The sequence below is a fragment of the Cryptotermes secundus genome, unplaced genomic scaffold (assembly GCF_002891405.2).
Source record: "Cryptotermes secundus unplaced genomic scaffold, Csec_1.0 scaffold223, whole genome shotgun sequence".
NCBI classification, from domain to species: domain Eukaryota; kingdom Metazoa; phylum Arthropoda; class Insecta; order Blattodea; family Kalotermitidae; genus Cryptotermes; species Cryptotermes secundus.
Genome location: NW_019742556.1, coordinates 1031680 through 1053447, shown reverse-complemented (window position 1 = coordinate 1053447; position 21768 = coordinate 1031680). Strand labels below are relative to the sequence as shown.

General features: G+C 40.4%; 1 protein-coding gene across 1 annotated transcript; it reads right to left on the bottom strand.

Annotated features, from left to right (window-relative positions):
• Positions 1 to 3363: 3363 nt before the first annotated feature.
• On the bottom strand, positions 3364 to 21733 carry LOC111873329 (E3 ubiquitin-protein ligase CHIP). Its single transcript, XM_023867962.2, has 7 exons — positions 21544 to 21733; positions 21158 to 21356; positions 16191 to 16318; positions 15636 to 15755; positions 9826 to 9882; positions 7461 to 7577; positions 3364 to 4290 (listed from the first exon to the last, which is right to left on the bottom strand). The coding sequence occupies exons 1-7, from the start codon at positions 21661 to 21663 to the stop codon at positions 4165 to 4167; spliced, it is 867 nt and encodes a 288-aa protein (XP_023723730.1). The 5' UTR covers positions 21664 to 21733; the 3' UTR covers positions 3364 to 4164.
• Between the last annotated feature and the right edge of the window lie 35 nt (positions 21734 to 21768).

Here is a 21768-nt window from a genome sequence, read left to right as displayed (position 1 = left end):
CCTTCGTAGTAGGCCAAGTCTTATGGCCGTTCAGCTGGCCTGTCTGGTTGGTGATGTAGTGCTGCATACGCCAGTAGAAACAGCTGCATATGGTGTGGTTGCTGGAGTTGCGGCAGCTGCATTAGTTGCCTGGTTGCAGATCGTGGTCGCTGGAGACTTGCGGCAACTACGTCAGTTGCCTGGTTGCAGAGCGTGGTCGCTGGAGACTTGCGGCAATCACGTCAGTTGCCTGGTTGCAGATCGTGGTCGCTGGAGACTTGCGGCAACCAGCCTGGTTGCAGATAGTGGTTGCTGGAGACTTGCGGCAACCACGTCAGTTGCCTGGTTGCAGATCGTGGTCGCTGGAGACTTGTGGCAACTACGTCAGTTGCCTGGTTGCAGATCGTGGTCGCTGGAGACTTATGGCAACTAGTCAGTTGCCTGGTCGCAGTGAAGAGCTGATGACTCTGATGACTGTTCTCTCTGAACTGAATGTGATCACTGAAGATTGCAAGCTTTGGGCTCCACCTTTTATACCATGCTTGATGGGCGGAGTGAAACTTGCAGTTATGATTGTGAGCGCTGATTGGCTAGCACACGTGATGATCTAAATGTGGTCTGGACAGCGAGTACTGTATAAATACGAGCGCTGGCAGCAATGTGATTGGTTAGTGCATGTGATGATCTACAGGTGGGTTGGACATCGAGTGCTGTATAAACATGAGCTTTGACTTTGAATGTGTGGCAATGTGATATTGACCTAGGAGTGAGTGTTGTCTGTTAGACCGGCGAAACAGCATGTAGTTAGTTAGTTATTTAGAGAGGGTGGGTTTCCCCATTAACCGCGACCAGTTTGATCTATTGTGCTTCCCTCTATGGCATTCTACCAGTCTCTATACCTACCGATAAATGGTGCGTACCATCGGTCCCGCCGAGCAAGCGAGTTCGGCCACTTGCTTAGTGGTATCTATAATGCTTCCCCCATCTATCAAGAGGCCTTAGAGACTATCGTTGGGCGGGAAACGTCCTGGAATTTGGCTCAGTGATCCCCTTTGGGGATATGAGGTTTTTTTACGTGCCGTAAAGTTCCGACATGGGACACACAGCTTAAAGTCCCTCCCGGAGGACTTGTTCCCTGAATTTTTCCGCCCTTAAAAATTCGACCACCTCCGCCGGGTATTTGAACCCGCATACCATGAGTCATGAGGTGGGAACGTTACCTCTAGACTACGGAGGCCACAAACAGCATGTAAGTATGTGGGATGTTCCCACAGATGAAAGTGTGAAATTACTGTTATCGAAGAGTCTTATGCTTTCTAAATTACTGGAGTGAAACCTCTGGATAGATATGTCTTGTACTGTGTCATAAGGTGTGCTGGGATCACATACCTAGTACAATAATCATAACGTCTATTGTAAATTTATATAAACTGCTGAAAGAAGGGAGGAGTAAATACAGTACAACTTTTATATAACAAAATTAAAAAAAAGAAAACTGTTGATAGCTATGGAAGATAGAGATGATGGCCTGTATAAACAGATATTATAATACTCAAAATTACTGTGTTTTCAGATTTTATAATCATCCTGAGAATCATAATTTTCTGCGTTACATCAATATTTTTCTTGTATTGTGCAAAATACTGTAATTTTTATTATAAGAATCAACTTCACACATTTACAACTATTTTAAGACAATGAAAAGTCCAATCCACCACTAAAAGACATAAGAACTATATTAACGCTTTGCATGCCATGTATTTTTGGCTTGGGGTACTTAAAGCAAAACCACCACAGCCAAAGAGACTGGCTCATTGCTAATCAATCAATATAGCATTTCTGCCAATAGATATGTATCAAGTGTCATAGAATGACCTTCCATATGATGCATTCCTCAGCTGTTTCAAGTTCATTTCAGGAAAGCACTATGGATGGATTCTTCTGTACAATTGTACTTACTGCCACAGGGCTTAGCAGATAAGTATGTTGTCTACCAGGCTATAAACCAGTTCCTTCTTTGCACTTTAGGGTATAAATCAAGAACAAGGCATATTTATAAAGATAAAAATCTCTTTTAGAGGCATGTTGGAATAGGGGAAGAGGAAATATATTTGTACGGTGAACCCTGATCCTGAAGCTGCCTTAATTTAAAACTATAGGAGCAAGTAAAACGGTCACATGAGAAGTGGACAATAAAATATGAAACAGTTTCAAAACATACACACAGCATACATGCTTTTTTTTTGTTCAATAATCGGAAAAACTGCGTAACTTGTAGAAAACATATATTGCACACAGAAGATTTGTTTCATTCAGTTTTCTCTGTAACTTTTGTTCAGAACATTTTATATCAGTAGGGGCACATGGTAGCATAGTTGGTTGAGGCACTATGCTACAAGCCAGAAGGTTGTGGGTTCAAGTCCCAATGAGGTCACTGGATTTTTTCAATTGACCTAATCCTTCTGGCTGCACTATGGCCCTGGGGGCGACTCAGCCTCTAACAGAAATGAGTACCAGGAATCAATTAAATAATTTTCGTGGGGAGTAAAGCACGGCCGGCGCGTAAGGCTGACAACATTACTGCCATCTTTGAGCCGCTTGTCTAGAAAATGTGGGACCCTCAACGTCTCACAACCCTATGGGCCTTCACGGCCTGGTAAAGGGATAGCTTTACTTTACTTACTTTATAAACATTTCAGTGAGTTACAGTGGCATGCACACATATTGGCCTTGTGAAAAGTGTCCATTACTGTTGCCGTGATTGTAATCAAAACTGGAATGTATTATCAAATTTTAGAATCCCCAATACAGAATTTAATGAAAATCCATTCATTAGTTTCTGAGTTGTTACATAATGTGAAGTAAACCGGTTCATATCTACAACTTTCCATTGCAAATGTACCACAGAAAGGGGGAAGAAGCTCAATATAATTCTTCTTATGATGTAATTATTAAGTTAGTTACCAAACCATTTTGCAACATTTGTAAACACTCCAAAATAATAGAACAAAACCAATAATATACTGTTATCTATCTACAGGAACACACCAAGCTTCTCAAGCAAAAGTTTCAGTACTAATTTTACCTGTCCACATTACTGTGAGGGGCATGCAATAGTGTAGTTGGTTGAACAACTATGCTAGAAGCTGGAAGGTCATGGGTTTGATTCCCAATGAGGTCACTGGGTTTCTCAAGTCACCTAATCCTTCTAGCCGCACTATGGCCCTGGGGTTGACTCAGCCTCTAAGAGAAATGAGTACCAGAAATCTTCCGGGGTAAGGGGCGGCTCGCTCGTAAGGCTGACCTCACTGCCATCTGTGAGCCTCGATGTCTCACAACCCTATAGGTCTCCACGGACTGTTACAGAGATATCTTTACCTTTACTTTATTGTGGGAGTGCAATTTTCTGTTAATGAAAGAGTTTGTAAGAACTCTTCAAGGGAGTCAAAACATGTACCACAGATTAAATGATATGCATAAAGGGTAAACATCAAACTCATTACACATGTTTTGAAACAGTTTTTGGTTACAGACTGAAAATTTAAAATTGCCTAATTTGAGCATAACTTTCTTTCTGAACTGTTTCATTATATTTTAATTTACCACAAAATGACCTCGTATGTGGGATCAAAAATACAAGAATACCATCTTCTGGGTTATAACACCATGTAGTTTGGTGTAAGTCCACCAGTTTTTCCAAAGATTGTATTCTTCATAGTCACAGCTGTGAGAAATGTCAAAGCCAACAACATTATTTTCAATTAAACCTAATTTCTAAATTATGTATACACGTGAAATGTCATTTTAACAAGTGTGATTCTTTTTATCTTCTAGCTGATCTATACTGCATTAAGAAACTGAACTTCCCATTTCAGTGAAGTCAATAAGCAATACAATTTGCAAAACTCTTCACAAGGAGGTATTTACATAATTTACCAACTTCTATTGCATTACATGACACTAACAAACTGTTGTTTACACTTGGTACAATTTGGTATACAGAGTCTGTTCAGTGTATCAATAAGCTATTACGAAGACCTGTCACAAATTTCACAACTGAAACCAAATGTGGCATGTCCTATATATTCATGTAAATATCTGGATTTTGTGTACCCATACAATGTCTGATGTGTGGCCTTCCGCATAGCTGAAAGGATAAACCACAAAACATTTTCTCATGGTCTGTCAGTAGTCTAAGGCCCACTCATTCTCTTGCAGAAATGCATCAACCACTTCTTTCATTGCAAAGTTGGGAATAAGCTGGTCTTGTGTTAGCTTCACTCTTGTAACAATGTCAAAATGGCCTACCCTCTGCAAAAAAAAAAAAAAAAGACAATTATTCAAAATTAGATGTCATTATGTTTCAAGGTCTTCCAAACCTGACGTGTTCTTTTTTAGAAAATGAGAAACGGGAGAACAGGAAATTTATGTTGCACAACACAATGTTTGAATTTTACCAGAAGAAGGGACTCTACCATACTTTCATAGTGTGTCTAGCACTAAGGCTGGGGCCACATGAGGGCACAAAATGTGTCTGTTGTAGAAATAAACAAGGGAGGCGAATGCTATGGTTTCTTCTGGCTCCATTGCAGACAAAAAACTATGCACCGCATTCTGCAACTGTGTGGTGTCCTCAGCAACGTCCGTCATAAAGTACGTTCGTTGCAACGGACGTACTTTGTGCGCTCGTGTGGCCCCAGTCTAACTCAGTTGATCACAGGGATATTTATTGCACACAGATGTTCAATTATTTCTGTGTAGGTACTTTTCTGTACAAAACTTTATGATCAATCTATAGTTTTCCAAATTTGAGCATCCTGAGGTTGTCATACAATTGCACGATGGTAATTCAGATATTAAACATCTTGCAAATACTGTACGTATATGGTTCAGTGCTTCTTTTCCCCTTCATATATGTTGTCATGTGTATTAGTGACTAAAGATGAGGTTTGGATTGGTAATTGGATTTATTAACCACCTACTGGTCGTAACTACAAATAATTATTAGACTATTGCTGATTTAAACGATGTAGAATCACTCCATGCTAATCTATCATTCTATTTACACTAGTCTTCACTATCCGTTTCCTGGCAATGGATTTATAACACGGGATCCGTAAAAGTCTCACTAAATTACACACTCCCAATATCGATATACTATAGTACATGTAAGGTCACACACTAAGCCTTCTAATTCTTTTTCTGGCCACACTGCTGTTCCCTTGGAACTTCGGAACTCAAGTGAAGTCAATTCCCATTCCCGTATTTTCTTACATCCTCTTGGCATGGACCACACAGAAAACACCTTTCATCTACTGTTGCATGTACAGGGCATGCAATAATGCATTTACTGACAAGCTGCCTCGCAATGCGTCACAATATACATCACACGTAGGGGGGTACATATGACGAAAATAACAAGTTCTAGATTGGATTGGATTTATTGGCACTTTGTTTACAAGTTCTCTTAATCACACTCAATTATAATGCTATCGCTGTTCTACACACTTTCAGTTCACCGTTACATATGCATTAGGATTCTCGGTCTTCACTAGTCGTCTCCCAGCAACGGATCTCAACACAGTAACTAGCTCTTCAAATCACTATGAAGTCTTCTTGTTAGTTCGTCTTCAGTCACTCTGTAATCCTCTGTCCTAATGTGTACTCAACTAATTTTCATAATTCACTCATCCAGCTCACTTATGTAGATGCAGCACGGACATGTATCACAGAAAACACGTCACGTGATGGCTACCCAGCCAGCCCACTGGTGTGTTGGCTACAGAAAACACATGTCATGTGACAGCTACCTGTTGTGGTGACATCATTGCACCTGGGCAGAAGTGTGTTTACCGGGCCATTACCTAAAAGCAGGTTACATAACCCCGTTGTTCTACTGTTGCATACTGGACTGCATGTCTGTTGCTTAGCAATGGATTTACATGTCACTATATATATATTGTAACGTGTTTACGTTACCGAAGACGCCGTAGAGATGGTTAACTGGTTTATTGAACAATCTACAACTATCGGCTACACTTAATTATCACAATATCACGGGTTTCCACACTTTACNATATATATATATATATATATATAATATTTATATATATGTGTGAACTGTCTATGAGTTGCTGTGAACCACCAAGCTGGATTTATATTGTAAAAAACATGAACACATACTTAACTTGAATTTCAATCTCTTCAGTGTTTACGGTCAACACTAAAGTTGGCTACATGGCTTGGAATTTGATTATTACAATTACTGAAAATCAGATATCTTACATCATGTGTGCTCATTCTCAAAAAGACAACCCAGTTTTAATTGCACATAATTATCTAACTGCATAGCAAATATCACTGTATTTGATATCTCTAAATTCACTAGTCTTGGAAGAATGTCCCCCCAAAGGTGTCCCCACCTTGTTGTGGTGGTTGGTGGTGGAGCTTGCTTGACTCTGTGACCTGGAGAGCTATGCCAGCGGTAGTTTAACTACCGGTAGGGTCACCCATGCTGGAAAGGTCAAAGGGTATAGTCCAGACTAAGAGAGATACCCTGGCCCTCCAGTTTGGGGGTTGGGCATTAGGCTAACAACCCCATCCTGTAAAAAGAATTTTGTTCAGAACCCTAACCACCAGACTCAGGTCATCATGCATGGATCCACTCCTACAGTAGCAGGCATTGGTTGTGGAGACTGGTTGTAGAAGAGACCAAGGCTCTCCCAGGGCTGTAGCTCAAAGTGGTAGACAGGTTGGAAGAATGTGCTACCCTTGCTGGGAATGTCATGAAGCAACAGTGATCACGATGGTGTGCTCAACAGAACTGTGTGTATTTAGCGAAAAGATTTCACTAGACTGCTAGTGTTATCATGATTCAGCATGAATTCTGATTGAAATTTGAGTGCTGGAAAGCACCGAGCATGTCTACAACAAACAGATTAGTTAACATGTTTGAAGTGACCAGAGTGTGATCAACAGTAGGAAGGGTATTGTCAGTAAGGAACTCCAGCTGCAGTTATGTTAAATTTCTGACATTGGTTGCACATGGTCACAGATGCTGATGGTGCACATGTTGAAAATGTTTCTACATGACAGTGACTCTCCCAAGACTCCAAATACAGTAATGTTTGCTGTACAGTTAAGTAATTATATGTACGTAAAAATGTGCATAGTGGGGGATGGAGTCCAGTTGGGTCCACTCGGCACGTCGGCCACTGATTAGCCTATTGTACCTGCCCCGGGTGATTATGAGGATGGAGAATCTGTTGGAGTGAAGTTTGGCAGGGAAAAGTACTCAGGGAAAACCTGCCCCAGTGCCACTTTGTCCACCACAAATCCCACTTGACCAGACCTGGGATCAAATCCGGGCCGCCGTGATGGGAAGCCAGCGACTATCCACTTGAGCTATGGCGCGGCCATTACATGCAAGTAAATTTGGAGCAGCTTTTCAGAGAGAGACCCTATACAGAGAGCGTACAAACCTGTAAATGCTCTTCGATGTCCTTCCTTTCATATGTGATACCACTAGGTGTGATGACAGGTTCACGTAGAATCTCAAAACTGATTTTTCCACATAAATAGTCTGGAACATCACGTTTCTGGAAATGAGACAGTTACTGAGGTGGTGCAACGAAGTTAATTCAGCGTTTAATGCTTCTGTTCCATGAAGATAATGTTATCACAAAAAAGATCTAAAAATTCTGCAAATAAAAGTAATGTACGGGGGAATCAGTAAATACATCACAAATGGAAGTAAAACAGCTGTAATGGATGTAGTGGGCTTTCTATGTGTATCACTAGGTAGCAGCATGGTCCAGCTTCATGACAGTCTAGGCAGCAGGTGTTTATGCACATGTTCAGAGGCTTGTTTCAGTAGTAGAATGGCGATCATTTTCGAGGAGTATATTACCAAAGAGTAGCGTTCTGTTGTGCGTTTATTGTGGGCAAAAGGACTCGATACAAAAGATATTCGTAAGGAAATGTTTCCTGTTTACGATGGGAAGTGTTTGTCACATAAAGTAGTCACTGGACCGAGAAATTCTCTCAAGGGTGTTCGAAAGTTGCAGATGGTGCCCAACTAGGTCACCCTGCCGAGAATGCAAGAGAAGAAACTGTGCAGATGGCAGAAGAGTTGATTCGAGCTGACAGGACGATAACGACAGACAGTGTAGCAACTGCACTAGGATGTTTCCATTGTTTAGCATACAGCATAATGGATGATCAATTCAAGTTTCAAAAAGATGTGCATGCTGTGGGTGCCCAGAGAACTGAAGGATCGAGGAAAAATTAAGCAAATGGGTCTGTCCTTGCAACATCACTTACGGTATGCAGATGAAGGAGAAGATATGCTTAACAGGACTGCTACTGGGGACAAATCATGGGGGTATTACTACCAACCTGGACCAAAGCATGCTTAGATGCAATGGAAACATGCCAGTTCACCTTCAACCAAAAAGTTTAAGGTTATGCCAAGAGCTGGGAAGGTTATGCTTTTCATGTTCTGGGATACTCATAGAGTACTATTAGCCCATTTTTAGAAGCATGGTTAAACTCTGAATTCTGCATCATACTGTTAAATTTTGGTGAAGCTTTGGGATGCAATTCACAGAAAATGTCAAGGCCAACTGTGCAAGAGGGGTATTGCTTCATCATGACAATGGCAGACCGCATATAACCTGAGAATCCCAGCACAGAATTCAAGAGCTCAGTGGGAACTTCAACATCTGCCTTACAGCCCGGGCTTCGCCCTTAGTGACTTCTGTCTGTTTGGTCTGGTAGGAAACAACCTTGGTAACAAACGTTTCACTAATGATGAAAAGGTTGAAGCACAGATGCGGAATTATCTAAGACAGGCATGTCCAACGCGTTGATCGAGGGACGATTTTTGGTCGATCTCATATGACTATAAGGAAATTATACGTGAAAAGCATGTAAATTCACTTGTAATATAAAATAAGAAAGAGATCATAGCTACTATTCAAGATATTCAATTATCAAGAAACTCCATTGTGCAGCAAACAGAAATGATGTGTGGAAACCTAGCTAAACAGTTGCTGAAAGATGTTTCAAATTGTGTTGCTTTCTCCCTCCAACTGGATGAATCTACAGACATCAGAGACACAGCCCAGTTACTAGTTGCTTTTACAACAAACTTCATGTGTCGTGTTATTTTTACCAATAATTTTGCTTAAAGCGAGGTACGACAATAGGAGGGGGTGGTAGATCACTGGCAGTTTTGACACTAAAAAGTTGATCACAACTTGTTTGAAGTTGGACATGCCTGGTCTAAGACATGATGAAAAACTTCTATGTTGTGGGTTTCGACACAATGGCAAAGCAATGAGACAAGTGTATCAATTTTGGTGGAGGATATGTCAAGAAATAAATGTTTCTTTCATGTTCAATTATCACATCTTTACACTTTATATCCGTTTGTGACTTATTTACTGACTCTCCCTCATAACAGTGACAGGAAGGCTCCAATATACAGCTTTGTGTTCACATCTTGCATAAATGTAAGTTATGCAACAGCTAACAACTGAGTGAACAGTCTTATGTTTCTGTGGATTGTGTCTATTATGTTAGTACTGAATATTATGATGTGGATTACACTATATAAAGCACATGGCTTTGGATTGACTATACATGTTATTCATGCAAAAAGGTGTTAAACAGTGACCTTAATGAATCATTTGATAACATGAAGGACCAGAAAAGAATATGAGAGAAAGCAGGGGAAATTAAATTAAGAAAAAGCTTATCTCACAATGACAAAACTATTCATTGAATTCTTAGTTGCTGTTACATCAACAATATGCAATACAAGACATATACAATAACACTTACTCTCCTTCTGTCATCAACTTTTGCAAATATTGCATTCAGTTCACTTGTGTTGTTATCCTGTGAACAGAAAGAGCATAGTGTAAATAAGCACTGAACCTCAAAATAAATGCATGGATTTCCCTAAGCACCTGAGAGTTGTTTGCCTCTTCTCTAAGAAATATGTTCTGAAATTATATTATCACTGACATTAAAGTTCTGAACGGGTCCCACACTAGATACATTTAGAATGAATTTCAGCACTGGTATCCAATAAAAACACCTGTAACTGTGTCACTGGTCTTGTAAAGCTGACAACTGAATAAACCCCTGGCATTCAAACCCCACAGTTTCCTAAGACTTCTGTTTTCTCCCTTCTTGGTGTAGAAGATGGTCACAGTCTCATGGCGCCAGTGTGCATGTGCTGCTTGCTTAAAGTCTGGTGTACCAGATGACTGACAGCAATGGGGGTGGGCAGATGGAAGGAGTGGACATGTTGGGACAAATGTTCTCTTTCTAAAAATGTGGGTTTGTGTTCCTCCCTCGATACATTATTTCATTTGTAGTCACTCTTCTAACATGAACTTCCGCACACTGTGCGCTAGTTCACGTCCCTGAATATGGATAACTCTCAGGTTTCCTACCCATAGTTTCGAACAAGTACTTTATTAAGAATAGTGTTTCTATTTGGGGGGGGGCACTATGTTACAAGCCGGAAGGTTGCAGGATCGAATCCCGACGAGGTGGATTTTTTCAATTTACCTAATGCTTCCAGCTGCACTATGGCCCTGGGATCAACTCAGCCTCTAACAGAAATGAGTACCAGGAATATTCTTGGGGGATGAAGGGTGGCTGACAACCTTACCACCATCTACAAGCCGAATGTCTAGAAAATGTGGGAACCTCAACATCTCACAACCCTACGGGCTTCCATGGCCTATTACAGTGATACCTTTATTATTTACTTACGTTTCTACAAGAGTTGGATAAAAAGTAGTGGCAACACTGCTGTAACATGAAAGATGTGCGTCAGGTGGTACTAGTGCCATCTGTAGCTAACAGCAGAAGTTCAGTTGAAATAGTGCAGTGAGTGGCTCTGGTTGTGTTTCGTGGAGTTGCACTGTGTATCGTCTTGAACTACAGGAGCCCAGTTCAAGCACCCTAAGAACATGTTTACGAAACAAGAACAACGCTCCTGGATAAAAATTGAAGTCGCACGAGGTCGTAGTGCACAAAACTGTTATCAGGGACTGCAAAAAGCATGCGGTGATGCTGCTTTGCCATATTGCACAATGGCACGATAGGTGAAATTGTTCTGTGAAGGGGGAGATGCCATTCAGGACGACCCAATGTTGACAACCATACAATTCAGCTTCTCACTTCTTTGATGGATGTCGATTGTCGATGGGCTGTGTGGGAGTTAGCTGCTGAGGTAGGTGTATGTCACAAGACTGTGCTCAACATTCTGCATGATATTCTTGGATACTGCAAAACTGCAGCGCGTTGGGTACCCCATACAATGTCTGGGGTGCAACAATGGCAACGCTATGCAATTGCACAGGACTTGTTGGACCAGTACCAGAAGGAAGGTGATGACTTCCTTGGAATGATCATCACTGTGGACAAAACTTGGGGTCACTCATATGAACCGCACTTGAAGTGACAATCAAATGAATTGAAGCATCCTGGCTCTCCTCATCCATAGAAAGTTCGCCCTACACAGAGTAATGTGAAGGCAATGTTCATTGTGGCATATGACACTGATGGAGTGATACTGCACCACACTGTACCTCAACGACAGACAGTAAATGCTGCCTACTACTGCAATTTCCTGCGTAATAATCTTCGTCCAGCAGAGGAGAAAGCGATGACACTTGTTGGCAATGAACCCCATCATCCTTCATGACAAAGCAAGGGCTCATATTGCTGATGCTGTCAAGGATCTCCTTTCTCCGCTGGCGATGGGAGATACTGGAACATCCACCATATTCACCTGATATGAGTCCGTGCGATTATGATATCTTTGCCAAAATGAAAGAACCACTACGAGGGTTACGTTACAATACAAGAGAGGAGATTATTCATGCTGAAGGAGGGTTACTGCTGGATATCAACAGAAGTGGATGACGTCTACAAATTTGGCAGAAGGTGGAACACATGGGGGGGGCGATTATATTGAAGGAATGTAAGTGTGTTTACCTCAGGTAACAAAGTCATTTCAGAACTACAGAGGCATTGCCAATACTTGTTATCCAACCTATGTATCTGGGAGACAGTGCAGAATGAACTCAACCCTCTTACTGCTTGTAACTAATTCATTCAACACCCCTATAAATACACATGCTCAAATACGTCCAATGGTGCTGTTGCCATAAGACTGCATTTGAGTTATACCAAGCAGTCTTTGTTCATAAGGTTTCATTATCAAATTTGTATATTTTCTTGTCTCTCTGTATAGTCTGTATGACAGAAGATGGAACTGTCATGACTGAATCGTGTGCATTCCTGCTTTATATTCTGGATGCCTAGGCTTTGAATTTTTGCTCAGAGATCAGCTATGCAACGCAATGACTACTTCCATCTGCTTTCTTTTCAGTTTGTAATCATCCTATCATTCACTGTTAGGGCAGTATCACACCAGGATGCCAACGGGAGGCCATGGCGCAGCTGTCAGCATCTTGGCCAAACTCAATGTATTAATTTAGAAGAAGGAAGGAAGGAGACCACAAGCACGACTATGGCATAGGTGGGTGGACAATATTAGAATGGATCTTAGAGAGATAGGATGGGATAGATCTGGCTCTGGATAGGGACCAGTGAAGGGCTCTTGTGAACATGGTAACGAACCTTCGGGTTCCATAAAATGCTGGGAAATTCTTGAGTAGCTGTATAATTGGCAGCTCCTCAAGAAGGGCTCAGCTCCATGAGTAAGTAAGTAAGTCAGTCATATATCGCACCTGGCATCTGTCTGGCATCGCTGCCAAGGGCTAATGCTGCTGGCATTGCTGTCACGAAGGCAAGGGCCACATCAACATCACACGACAGTCTGAAGCCAGTCCACTGACGTTCGTGTATTTCTGTTTCCTTCAAACATGTCCAATTTTGACACCGAAAGAGTTATAACTGAAATTCAGTCCCAACCATCATAATTTTCTGGCAGCTGGATGCCATGGAATCGTTGGTGTCACTACCATGGCATCCTAGTGTGATGCCGCCCTTATACTAACTATGCAGACAATGCATAAATAAATAACCAAAAATTAAAGTCAAAGAAGATGGTGAATGTGTGACAGCCTGCAAAAGTAATAATACTGCATGACCTATCATATGATTAACCTCTACTGTATAGGGATAAGGGATTTTAAATCCTTTGGTACTACATGGCTGATGGTCAGATCTGTACTTTGGGCATAACAGTACTACTGTTGAAAAATGTAATGCTCAGCCAGATGGATGCTGCTCATGTACAGTTACTAGTGCAATAAACAGCCATTTAAGATTAACTATCAACAGAAATATGTACTACAGTTATCATATTTTTTTTAATGCTAGTGGGGTGGGACTAGGTCCCTTGCACTGCAGCCACTTCTGGCCTATTGTACCAGCCCCAGATGATAGGTGAGGGTGATTGTGGAGCAATTGGTGGAATAAACATTGGCATGGGAAACCAAGGTACTCTGCGAAAACCTGCCCCACTGCCACTTTGTCCACCACAAATCCCACTTGACCAGACCCGGGATCGAATCCGGGCCGCCGAGGTGGGAAGCCAGTAACTAACCGCTTGAGCTATGGCGTGGCCCTGTTATCATATGACTTGTTACTATTCATTTGATCTTGTTGATTTTTGTCTGCTAACAATATATTTCACTGTTCAACACTACATACCTCAACTATGCAACCTGGTTAATCCACGCACTCAACAGTCTCATGGATTGTTATGCAGTTCAAAAGCTGTCATAATCCCATCTCAATTCCTAAACACCTAGGCTGAAGCTACATAAAACAAATTTAGCAGTTGTTTTTTGTAGAAGTTTGTAACATGTAAACAGGCTGGGAGAGTGTGGACTGGGTTCATCTGGCTCAGGGCTGAACCAGTGGCTGGCTTTTATGAACATGGTGCTGAACCTTCAGGTTCCACGAAGTGCAGTAAATTTCTGGACTAGATGAACTATCACCTCACCAATGAACAAGCCCTATGGAGTTAGATGTTTTGTGTGTTGTTGACAACATAAGAGTCCTAAGCATGTGCAGTGTTTCTGTTGCAAATTATCGTTAACTACTGGCAAAATTAGATGTTGATCCGTTGCTTCAGACAAACCACTTCCACACTTTGAAACCCTCTGGGCACAGTGCCCTCCTCTGGGACCTGTCACACCTACTACACTAACAGCAACTGAATCATTCTGCTATACATAACAAGCTGAACAATCCTGCTGTGTATACGTGGTCTGTTCAAAAAGTTTTGGAACTTCTGAAATAGCGTGTCAACTTGACGTTTTAGCAATGTCGGGTAAGTTTGGCTGTCTAGCGGCGTGCTTCCTAATTATCAAACTTTCTGCCACGTCATCCTGCTGTGATTAGTCATCACCCTAGAGCTATTTTTTCACGTGTGTGTAATGTGTCTTGTGATATTAGAGATGGTTGATATTCATGAGCAGCATATTAATGTTAAATTTTGCTTCAAACTAGGAAAAACATTTATGGAGACTCATGAAATGACAAACGTTTATAGTGATCAGTGCACGAGACATACACGTTATGAATGGTTTAGGAGATTAAAGTACAGTTGGCAGTCAACAGATGATGAGCGGTGTTTGGAATGGCCCTCAGTGTCATGTGATGTCGCTCATGTTGTGCAAGTTTGTGATAGTCTAATAGTCCAGGAAACAGCGGAAGAGTGCAACTTATTGATAGGATCATGTAATGACATTCTGACGACAAAATCAGAAACATATCGGGTAGTTTCAAAGTTTGTTCCAAGACTTCTGACACACGATCAGAGAGACAGTTGCGTTGCCATTTGTCGGGAACTTTTGGATCGTGCTAGTGAGGATGAAAACTTTCTGAAAAGAATTATAACCAGTGATGAAACATGGGTTCATGGATTCAATGTGGAAACGAAAATGCAGTCTTCACAATGGGTTGGAAAAACTTGTTGAGACCGGAAAAGACGTGGCGGGTCAGGTCAAATGTGAAAGTTATGTTCACGGTTCTTATTTGACATTGAGGGTGTTGTGCATCATGAATTCATACATCACAGGTAAACAGTGAATCACTGGTATTACCCTGAAGTGCTGAAATGTCTAAGAGAAAATGTCAAGAGAAAAAGACCTCGATTATGGAGAAACAACTTCAGGTTCCTCCATTGTGACAATGTGCCAGCTCATCTATTGCTACTGATTCATTACTTTTTGGCCGACATGAACACAACTGTGCTTCTTCAGCCACCCTACTCACCTGACCTCACTCTAGAAGACTTTTTCTTATTTTCCAAGCTGAAATCCACTTCAAAAGGACTACAATTTCAAACGATACAAGAGATTATGGAAAATCCGCAGATGTAGCTATGCGCGATTCTAAAAAAGATGTACCAGGACTGTTTCCAGAAGTGGCAACGGTGTTGGGAGCGATGCAGGAGGGGAGTATTATGAAGGTGATAAAGGTCACTCAGCTGCAGGCATGTCTAAAAAAATTATAATGAACAGACCACATACGTAGCGTACACATGTTGGACATATATGAACCTGGTCCAACTTCTGCTGTAATATCACTGTATTTTCTTATCCTCTGGAAGTTTCTCAGGCTACCACATATAAGAAATAAAAGTTACATACACAATGCTGTTCGAATTCTATTATTTTTTCCTGTATTTGATATTCGTTGTTGCCGTTTTCTTGTCGCAGTTTTTCAATTTGGCGTTCTGTATCTTCTCGTATTAACCTGTTTAAGTAAGACTGGAAAGACAAACCAATGTTAATTAATTTTCATAAGACACACACAGACAAAATATATTTACAATATAACACAGCATCATATCTGGGAGAATAATAATATTTCATGTGGCTTTCTTTTGTGCTTGAAAATTTGTACTTTAATAATCACTTCATATCATTTGTCATTTATGTGATGCAGACAGAACTACACAACACCTTCCTAATGTAACAAGGCCATCAGTAACCCTGTCAAAGAACTACTGTTTCTATATGAACATACTGGCTTTAAGTCAAGGGAACAATTACAAAATTACAGTATAAAACTTTACATGATTAATTTCAAACCAGGAACCACATGGGAGCACATTTGTGCCAGTTTCACCATGAGAAACAATAATTTTGCTTTGTTTAGAGTGCATGCTATGAAGTGTTTTTATATTATCAGGATTTAAATACCTGTAGTTCAATTTCTTGTGCTATCCTCTTCTCCTCTTGAACATTCCATCTCTTTTTCCGTGCTGCTCGTAGCTGACTTGCTATGTCATCACCAAAGTTTAGTTTCTGTTCCCTTGCTAAGTCATTTGCTGGAAGGCAAGATCATAAATGAATGACAATCAGGAATGAAACAATGAACATGCGCTATGATACCTCATGAAGAGGTCTATTTTCTGGGCTATAACATCATGTGGTCCGTTAGAAGTGCACCAAGCTTCACAGGAATATGCTGCCTTCAACCTGAAAATGGAGAAGACATATTCCTCCAGAACGTTGGTTGATTTTCAACAGACTACACANTGCAAAGTGCTGTTGCTTTCAATCTCAAAGATCATAGCTTCATCCCTTCCTTGGAGATTGAAAGCAACAGCAGATACAGGAAATACAAAGAATCAGCTCATATGGCATGTTCATCCAATCCGATCAGCCAACCCAGTTTGGATATTTCTCCCATTTGGATCCCCCTCATCATTGAAGAGGTTAACAAATCAAAAAATGTAATTTTATGAATATTAGTGGTTCCACTAGTACTGCAAGTTTTCTTCCGTGGATTAGTCTGATTCCCGGAAGTCGCCATGGTGGCACGATTCTTTATGCACGCAGATTAGGCATGCATTTTCCAGTTTTTACTTTCGTCTTTAACCGAATTCCTGGAATATAACCTATACTTCTGTTTCTTTACATGGTTTACAAGTGCATGCTTGGCACAAATTTTCTGTCATGTTTTTACTGTGATTTTATTCTTTCCTCCCACTGATGGAACCGGTTGTCGGTTGTTCATAGGTTGTTTTTCTACAGACCGGGTTTTGTCCAGTGATTGAGACTAGCTCCTTCTAAGGGGCCCAACTGAGTAGGTTTATCCTTCCCTATCCACCTGAAGACGGAGACAGATCCAGTCTCTGAAACGTTGTGATTTTTTGTCTTTTACATACCAGATGATGGGTGAAGTCCAAAAGAAGTACACAGTGTAGCATCCCTGAAAACAAAACTCTTCATAGCCACTGCTGTGAGACCCTCAAATCCTGCATATAATACCTCAATTTGTAATGTGACAGGTTACAGACTAGATGACTGGGGTTCAATTCCATGAGATTTTTTTTTTTTCCTTTCTGTTACATCCAAAGCAGCCCTGGTGTCAATAAGAGATCATATTTTGGTCCTAAACCTACCATTTGGCTACAATATTGCGAGACGCATAAATAACATTTAACTTGAAGATTCTTTAACATATTTTTATCTTTACAAAGACAAAGAAAAAACAACTCCATCCAGTGTGACTAATGGAGTTTTTACTACTTGAAAACTCGACGCCCTTACATGTTTCGGTCTTTATAGCCCATCATCAGAGGGAACATAGATATATATTTTTTTTTTTTTGGAAACTACTATCACAATGGGTGTTTGGAGTGTTGACACATATACATACATTGTTTGTAATGCAAAATAGTCGTATACACAAAATCCAACTTTTCCACAACTAGAGCAGCTTTCTTGGTATATTAAAGTTTTTTAAAACTTTGTTATTTAAGATAATATTTATATACCAAGTAGGTTCGTGTCCCTTCTCCTACCGTCTTTCTTGATGGGGGCTGAACTTGTGCCGCCTGTCTATCTTGAGGAGGAGATTCTTGGCATTGTCCTGTGTTTCTTCGTGGCGTGCTGTGTTGTTTTTTATCGTTATATTAAGGAAGGACATAAATTATGAAGTACTTGCAAGCAAAATACCAAGGGAAGTTTTTCAACCTAAGAGGATTAAAGTGAGCAGGGAATGTAAAATACTGAGGAACTTTTCAGGGCAGCAGAGTAGCTTTACTTAGAGGCCCAACAGAATAGGAATGTCTTCATATCCTCTCTACCTAGAGACAAGAAAGAAGCCATTTCTGAAATGTTCTTTTATGTAAAGAAACATGATGTTAGGCAAACTCCACACATATATAGCGTTCCACTGAAAGTTGGACATACATATATGCCATAAATATATATTTCCTTATAAAGATTGTTTATCCATGTTGGAATTCAATGCAGGTATCGCGATGGCTCAGCAATTGGGCAGCTGAGGCTCAGTTTCAGTAATGACAAGAATCCTTTGTGCCATCTCATTCTGTTTCAGTCTCCTGTCCAATAGGTAACAGTTCTTTAACTCTAGAGAAGCTGCTAGAATATGAAGATGACAATTCACCTCAATCCAGTGCAAAGACCTATATAAGAAGCTTTACCTTCTTGCCCATATATGCGGGGAAATCATAAAAGTTTAATTATCACCCAGAAAAAACAGAAACACAGGTGTAAGAAATTGTATGAGAGTTACTCCTTCTCTACATATGCCCCCTGCAAGGTCACACATTTTCCCCAACAATGCATTAGCTGCTGGATACTTTGATCTTAGGAAGTCCTCCACTGCAGAAATAATGTAATCATCATCATCTTGGAATCGCCTACCACGAAGTGGTTTCTTTAGCTGTGGAAAGGGGAAGAAGTTGCTCGGTGCCAGGTCAGGTGAATATGGTGGATTGTGGAGAATTTCATATCCCAAACTGGCAGCAGTCATCGTCGTAGCATGAGCAGCACGAGCTGGTGCACTGTTGTGAAGAAGTTGCACACCTTTTCCCAGCATTCCACGTTGATTTTTCTTGATTTCCTCACGTAATTTACTCAGAAGGTTCCAGTAGTACTTGGAAGTGATGGTGACGTCCTTTTGTGCGTAGTCAGTCATGATGACACCCACGCCGATCCCAGAACACACTCAACATCACCTTTCCTGCCGATGGCTGGGATTTGGCCCTCTTTGGTGGTGGCGAGTCTGCATGTTTCCACTGCTTGCTTATTTCCTTTGTTTCAGGGTCATAATGATAGACCCAACATTCATCCATCGTGATCAGGTGGTCGAAAAATTCCTCTTTTTCGTCTTGCACAACTGCAAAAGTTTTTTTGCCACATCCATCCATTGCTGTTTTTGAACTGGTGTCAACAATCGTGGCACCCAACACATAGCAACCTTTGTCATGTGTAACTCGTCATGGATGATGTTGAAAACGGGCTTGTGGCTAATGCGGACCTAATGAACAATAGCTTCAATAGTTATGTGCCTATCAGATAGGATCAAAGCTTCCAACTGTGCCACAATTCCTGGGTCCTCAGCGAGAGATGGTCTTCCACTTCGGGATTTGTCTGTCCACAATGAAAGCACCTCTTCCACCTGACCACTGTGTCATGATGGTACACCTTCCTGATACACAGCAGTCATCTGGTCGTGGATCTCCCTGGCAGACTTCCATTGCAAATGCAGGAACTGTATCACAGCGCGAGCCTCCACTTTCTCAACTGACGATGCCATTTTGCTTCTGCCCTTTCCCGTGGGTCCCTCTGTCCACTTGGTGCAGGAAAATTCGACTGTTCAGCAAGTTCAGGAAATGGGCTATCTCCTGTACAGAATGATATTTTGGAATTGTGATTTTCTCATGGTGATAATTAAAACATGACTTCTCATCATACACCTTCAAGGCATGTTGTTTTCGTACAAGGACACTATCTCTACCTTGTGCAAAGAAGCAATACGTAAAACTGCCACTGCTATTTATGGTGACACATTTAAATTCAAGATATAAGAGCACCAGTGTTACAGCATATCATGTTTCTTCTGTAAGTAAAGTGTAAAGTGAACATTTTACTTTTTTGAAAGAGAAGTATGGGTTGAAATCCTGTACGGATAATAGTTTTGGAAGTTTAAGTTGCTTAAAATTTGTTCATACATGATATACAGGATATCCTTAAAGTCAATTAACCTAAAATATGTTCTCATTTTAATGGGAATGTTAAGCTTTAAACCTGTTAACATTGATATCAGTCTGCTGCATGCATTGTGAGTTATGCACTGAACACAACCTCATTTTGGACAATTTTGTATATTCAGCATGTCATAAAGAAAGTACTAATGTATTCAGTGTACATATTACTAACTGGTTAAGTGACTTTTGGGTCGCTCTGTATATGGACAGGAGAACACTGTACATGGGATATACAATATTTGAGGTTCTTATGGCAGTGGCTATGAAGGTTATTACCTTCTTGGATGTGATGTTGTGTGGTAGATGCTTTCCAACATTTCGGAGGAACATAGCACCTCAAGTGTTCCATTCTGAAAATTCCTCTGAAATGTTGATAAATTTGCACCACACTACTGCACAGTGTTACATTCCAGTTACATCTTCAATGTCTATGAAATACACTAATATTATGGCTGCAGTAACCAGGATCACAAATTTGGCACTTTTATTAGAAAATCTCCAAGCAGGGGGCTCTATTACCTTAATATAAAACCTCACAGAAAATGCTTTCATTCTGGAATAAGCAGCACCCTTGTGTATTAAGGATTTCTTTTTGACACTGAACTGTATAATAAATTACCTACAGTCTGTCTAAAGAGTCCAGCATTCACTGTTGTAATTCATTGTTCAGAGTAATATGAAGATTTCCATGGGAAAGACAATGTATCTCAGTTTGTACTGTATACCATAATATGTCATATTGAATGAGTGTCATACGATTGCATTCTTCTGAACATGCAGATTAACACATTAACAAAAAGGTCCCCTCTTTGAGATAGTACTCACACAGAAGAAGAAATCTCTCTTTATATTTGATAATAAATTCAATGTGAAGCAACAGGGCTCACATTCATGATAGGAATCTGATATTATTGCATTATAAAGCATCCATGCATTCAATGAAGAGTTCTTAAAACTTATTCTACACTATCGTTATCGTTAATGTAACCTGCAATCTTTCCTTCTGCAAATAATTAGTAAAAAGTGTGCTGGACATTTAAACACTGTACAGCTACCATATAAATATTCAAAAGATGTTGAATGCTCCAAGTGTCACTTTGACATGGAAATATCTTATTTGTGATTTAAAACTGGAGTTTTTACCTCTCTGTAAATGTTTTATTGCTTCATCATAGTTATCCATTTCAAGAAGAGCCTGGCCAAGAAAGAAATGACCTTTCACCAGATTAGCATCCATGTCAAGAGCTCGGCGACAGTCCTGACATGATGCTTCCCATCGTTTCATCTTTAGGTGACAAAGGGCCCGATTAGTGAAGTACGTTGGCATGTTGGGGTTTTTAATCTGCAATTACGAACAACGAATCTTGATAATGAAGTAAACTTTACATCCGTGGTTTCAACCACTTCTATATTTCGGCGACCTTGAGAATGCAGATCGGTATATTAAGCTATCGAAATCATTTAATACATTCCGTGTAAAAAATATACAGTTCACAAATGGTCAAACACACAAAAATTGGTGCACGTACAATGGCTTTTGTGTAGCACGACACTGCATCTTCGTATTTCTTCAAGCTAAACAATCTGTTTCCTTGATCTTTCAATTCTTTATCAGACAAATTAGCTGTAGAATACATGTACTTGCTCATTGCGAATTACAAACACATATGATATTCTTCCAGAACTACATTAATAAGTATATCAACAACGAAATTTAATTAACAANTGCGTTAACGTAAATTTTGTAAATATTC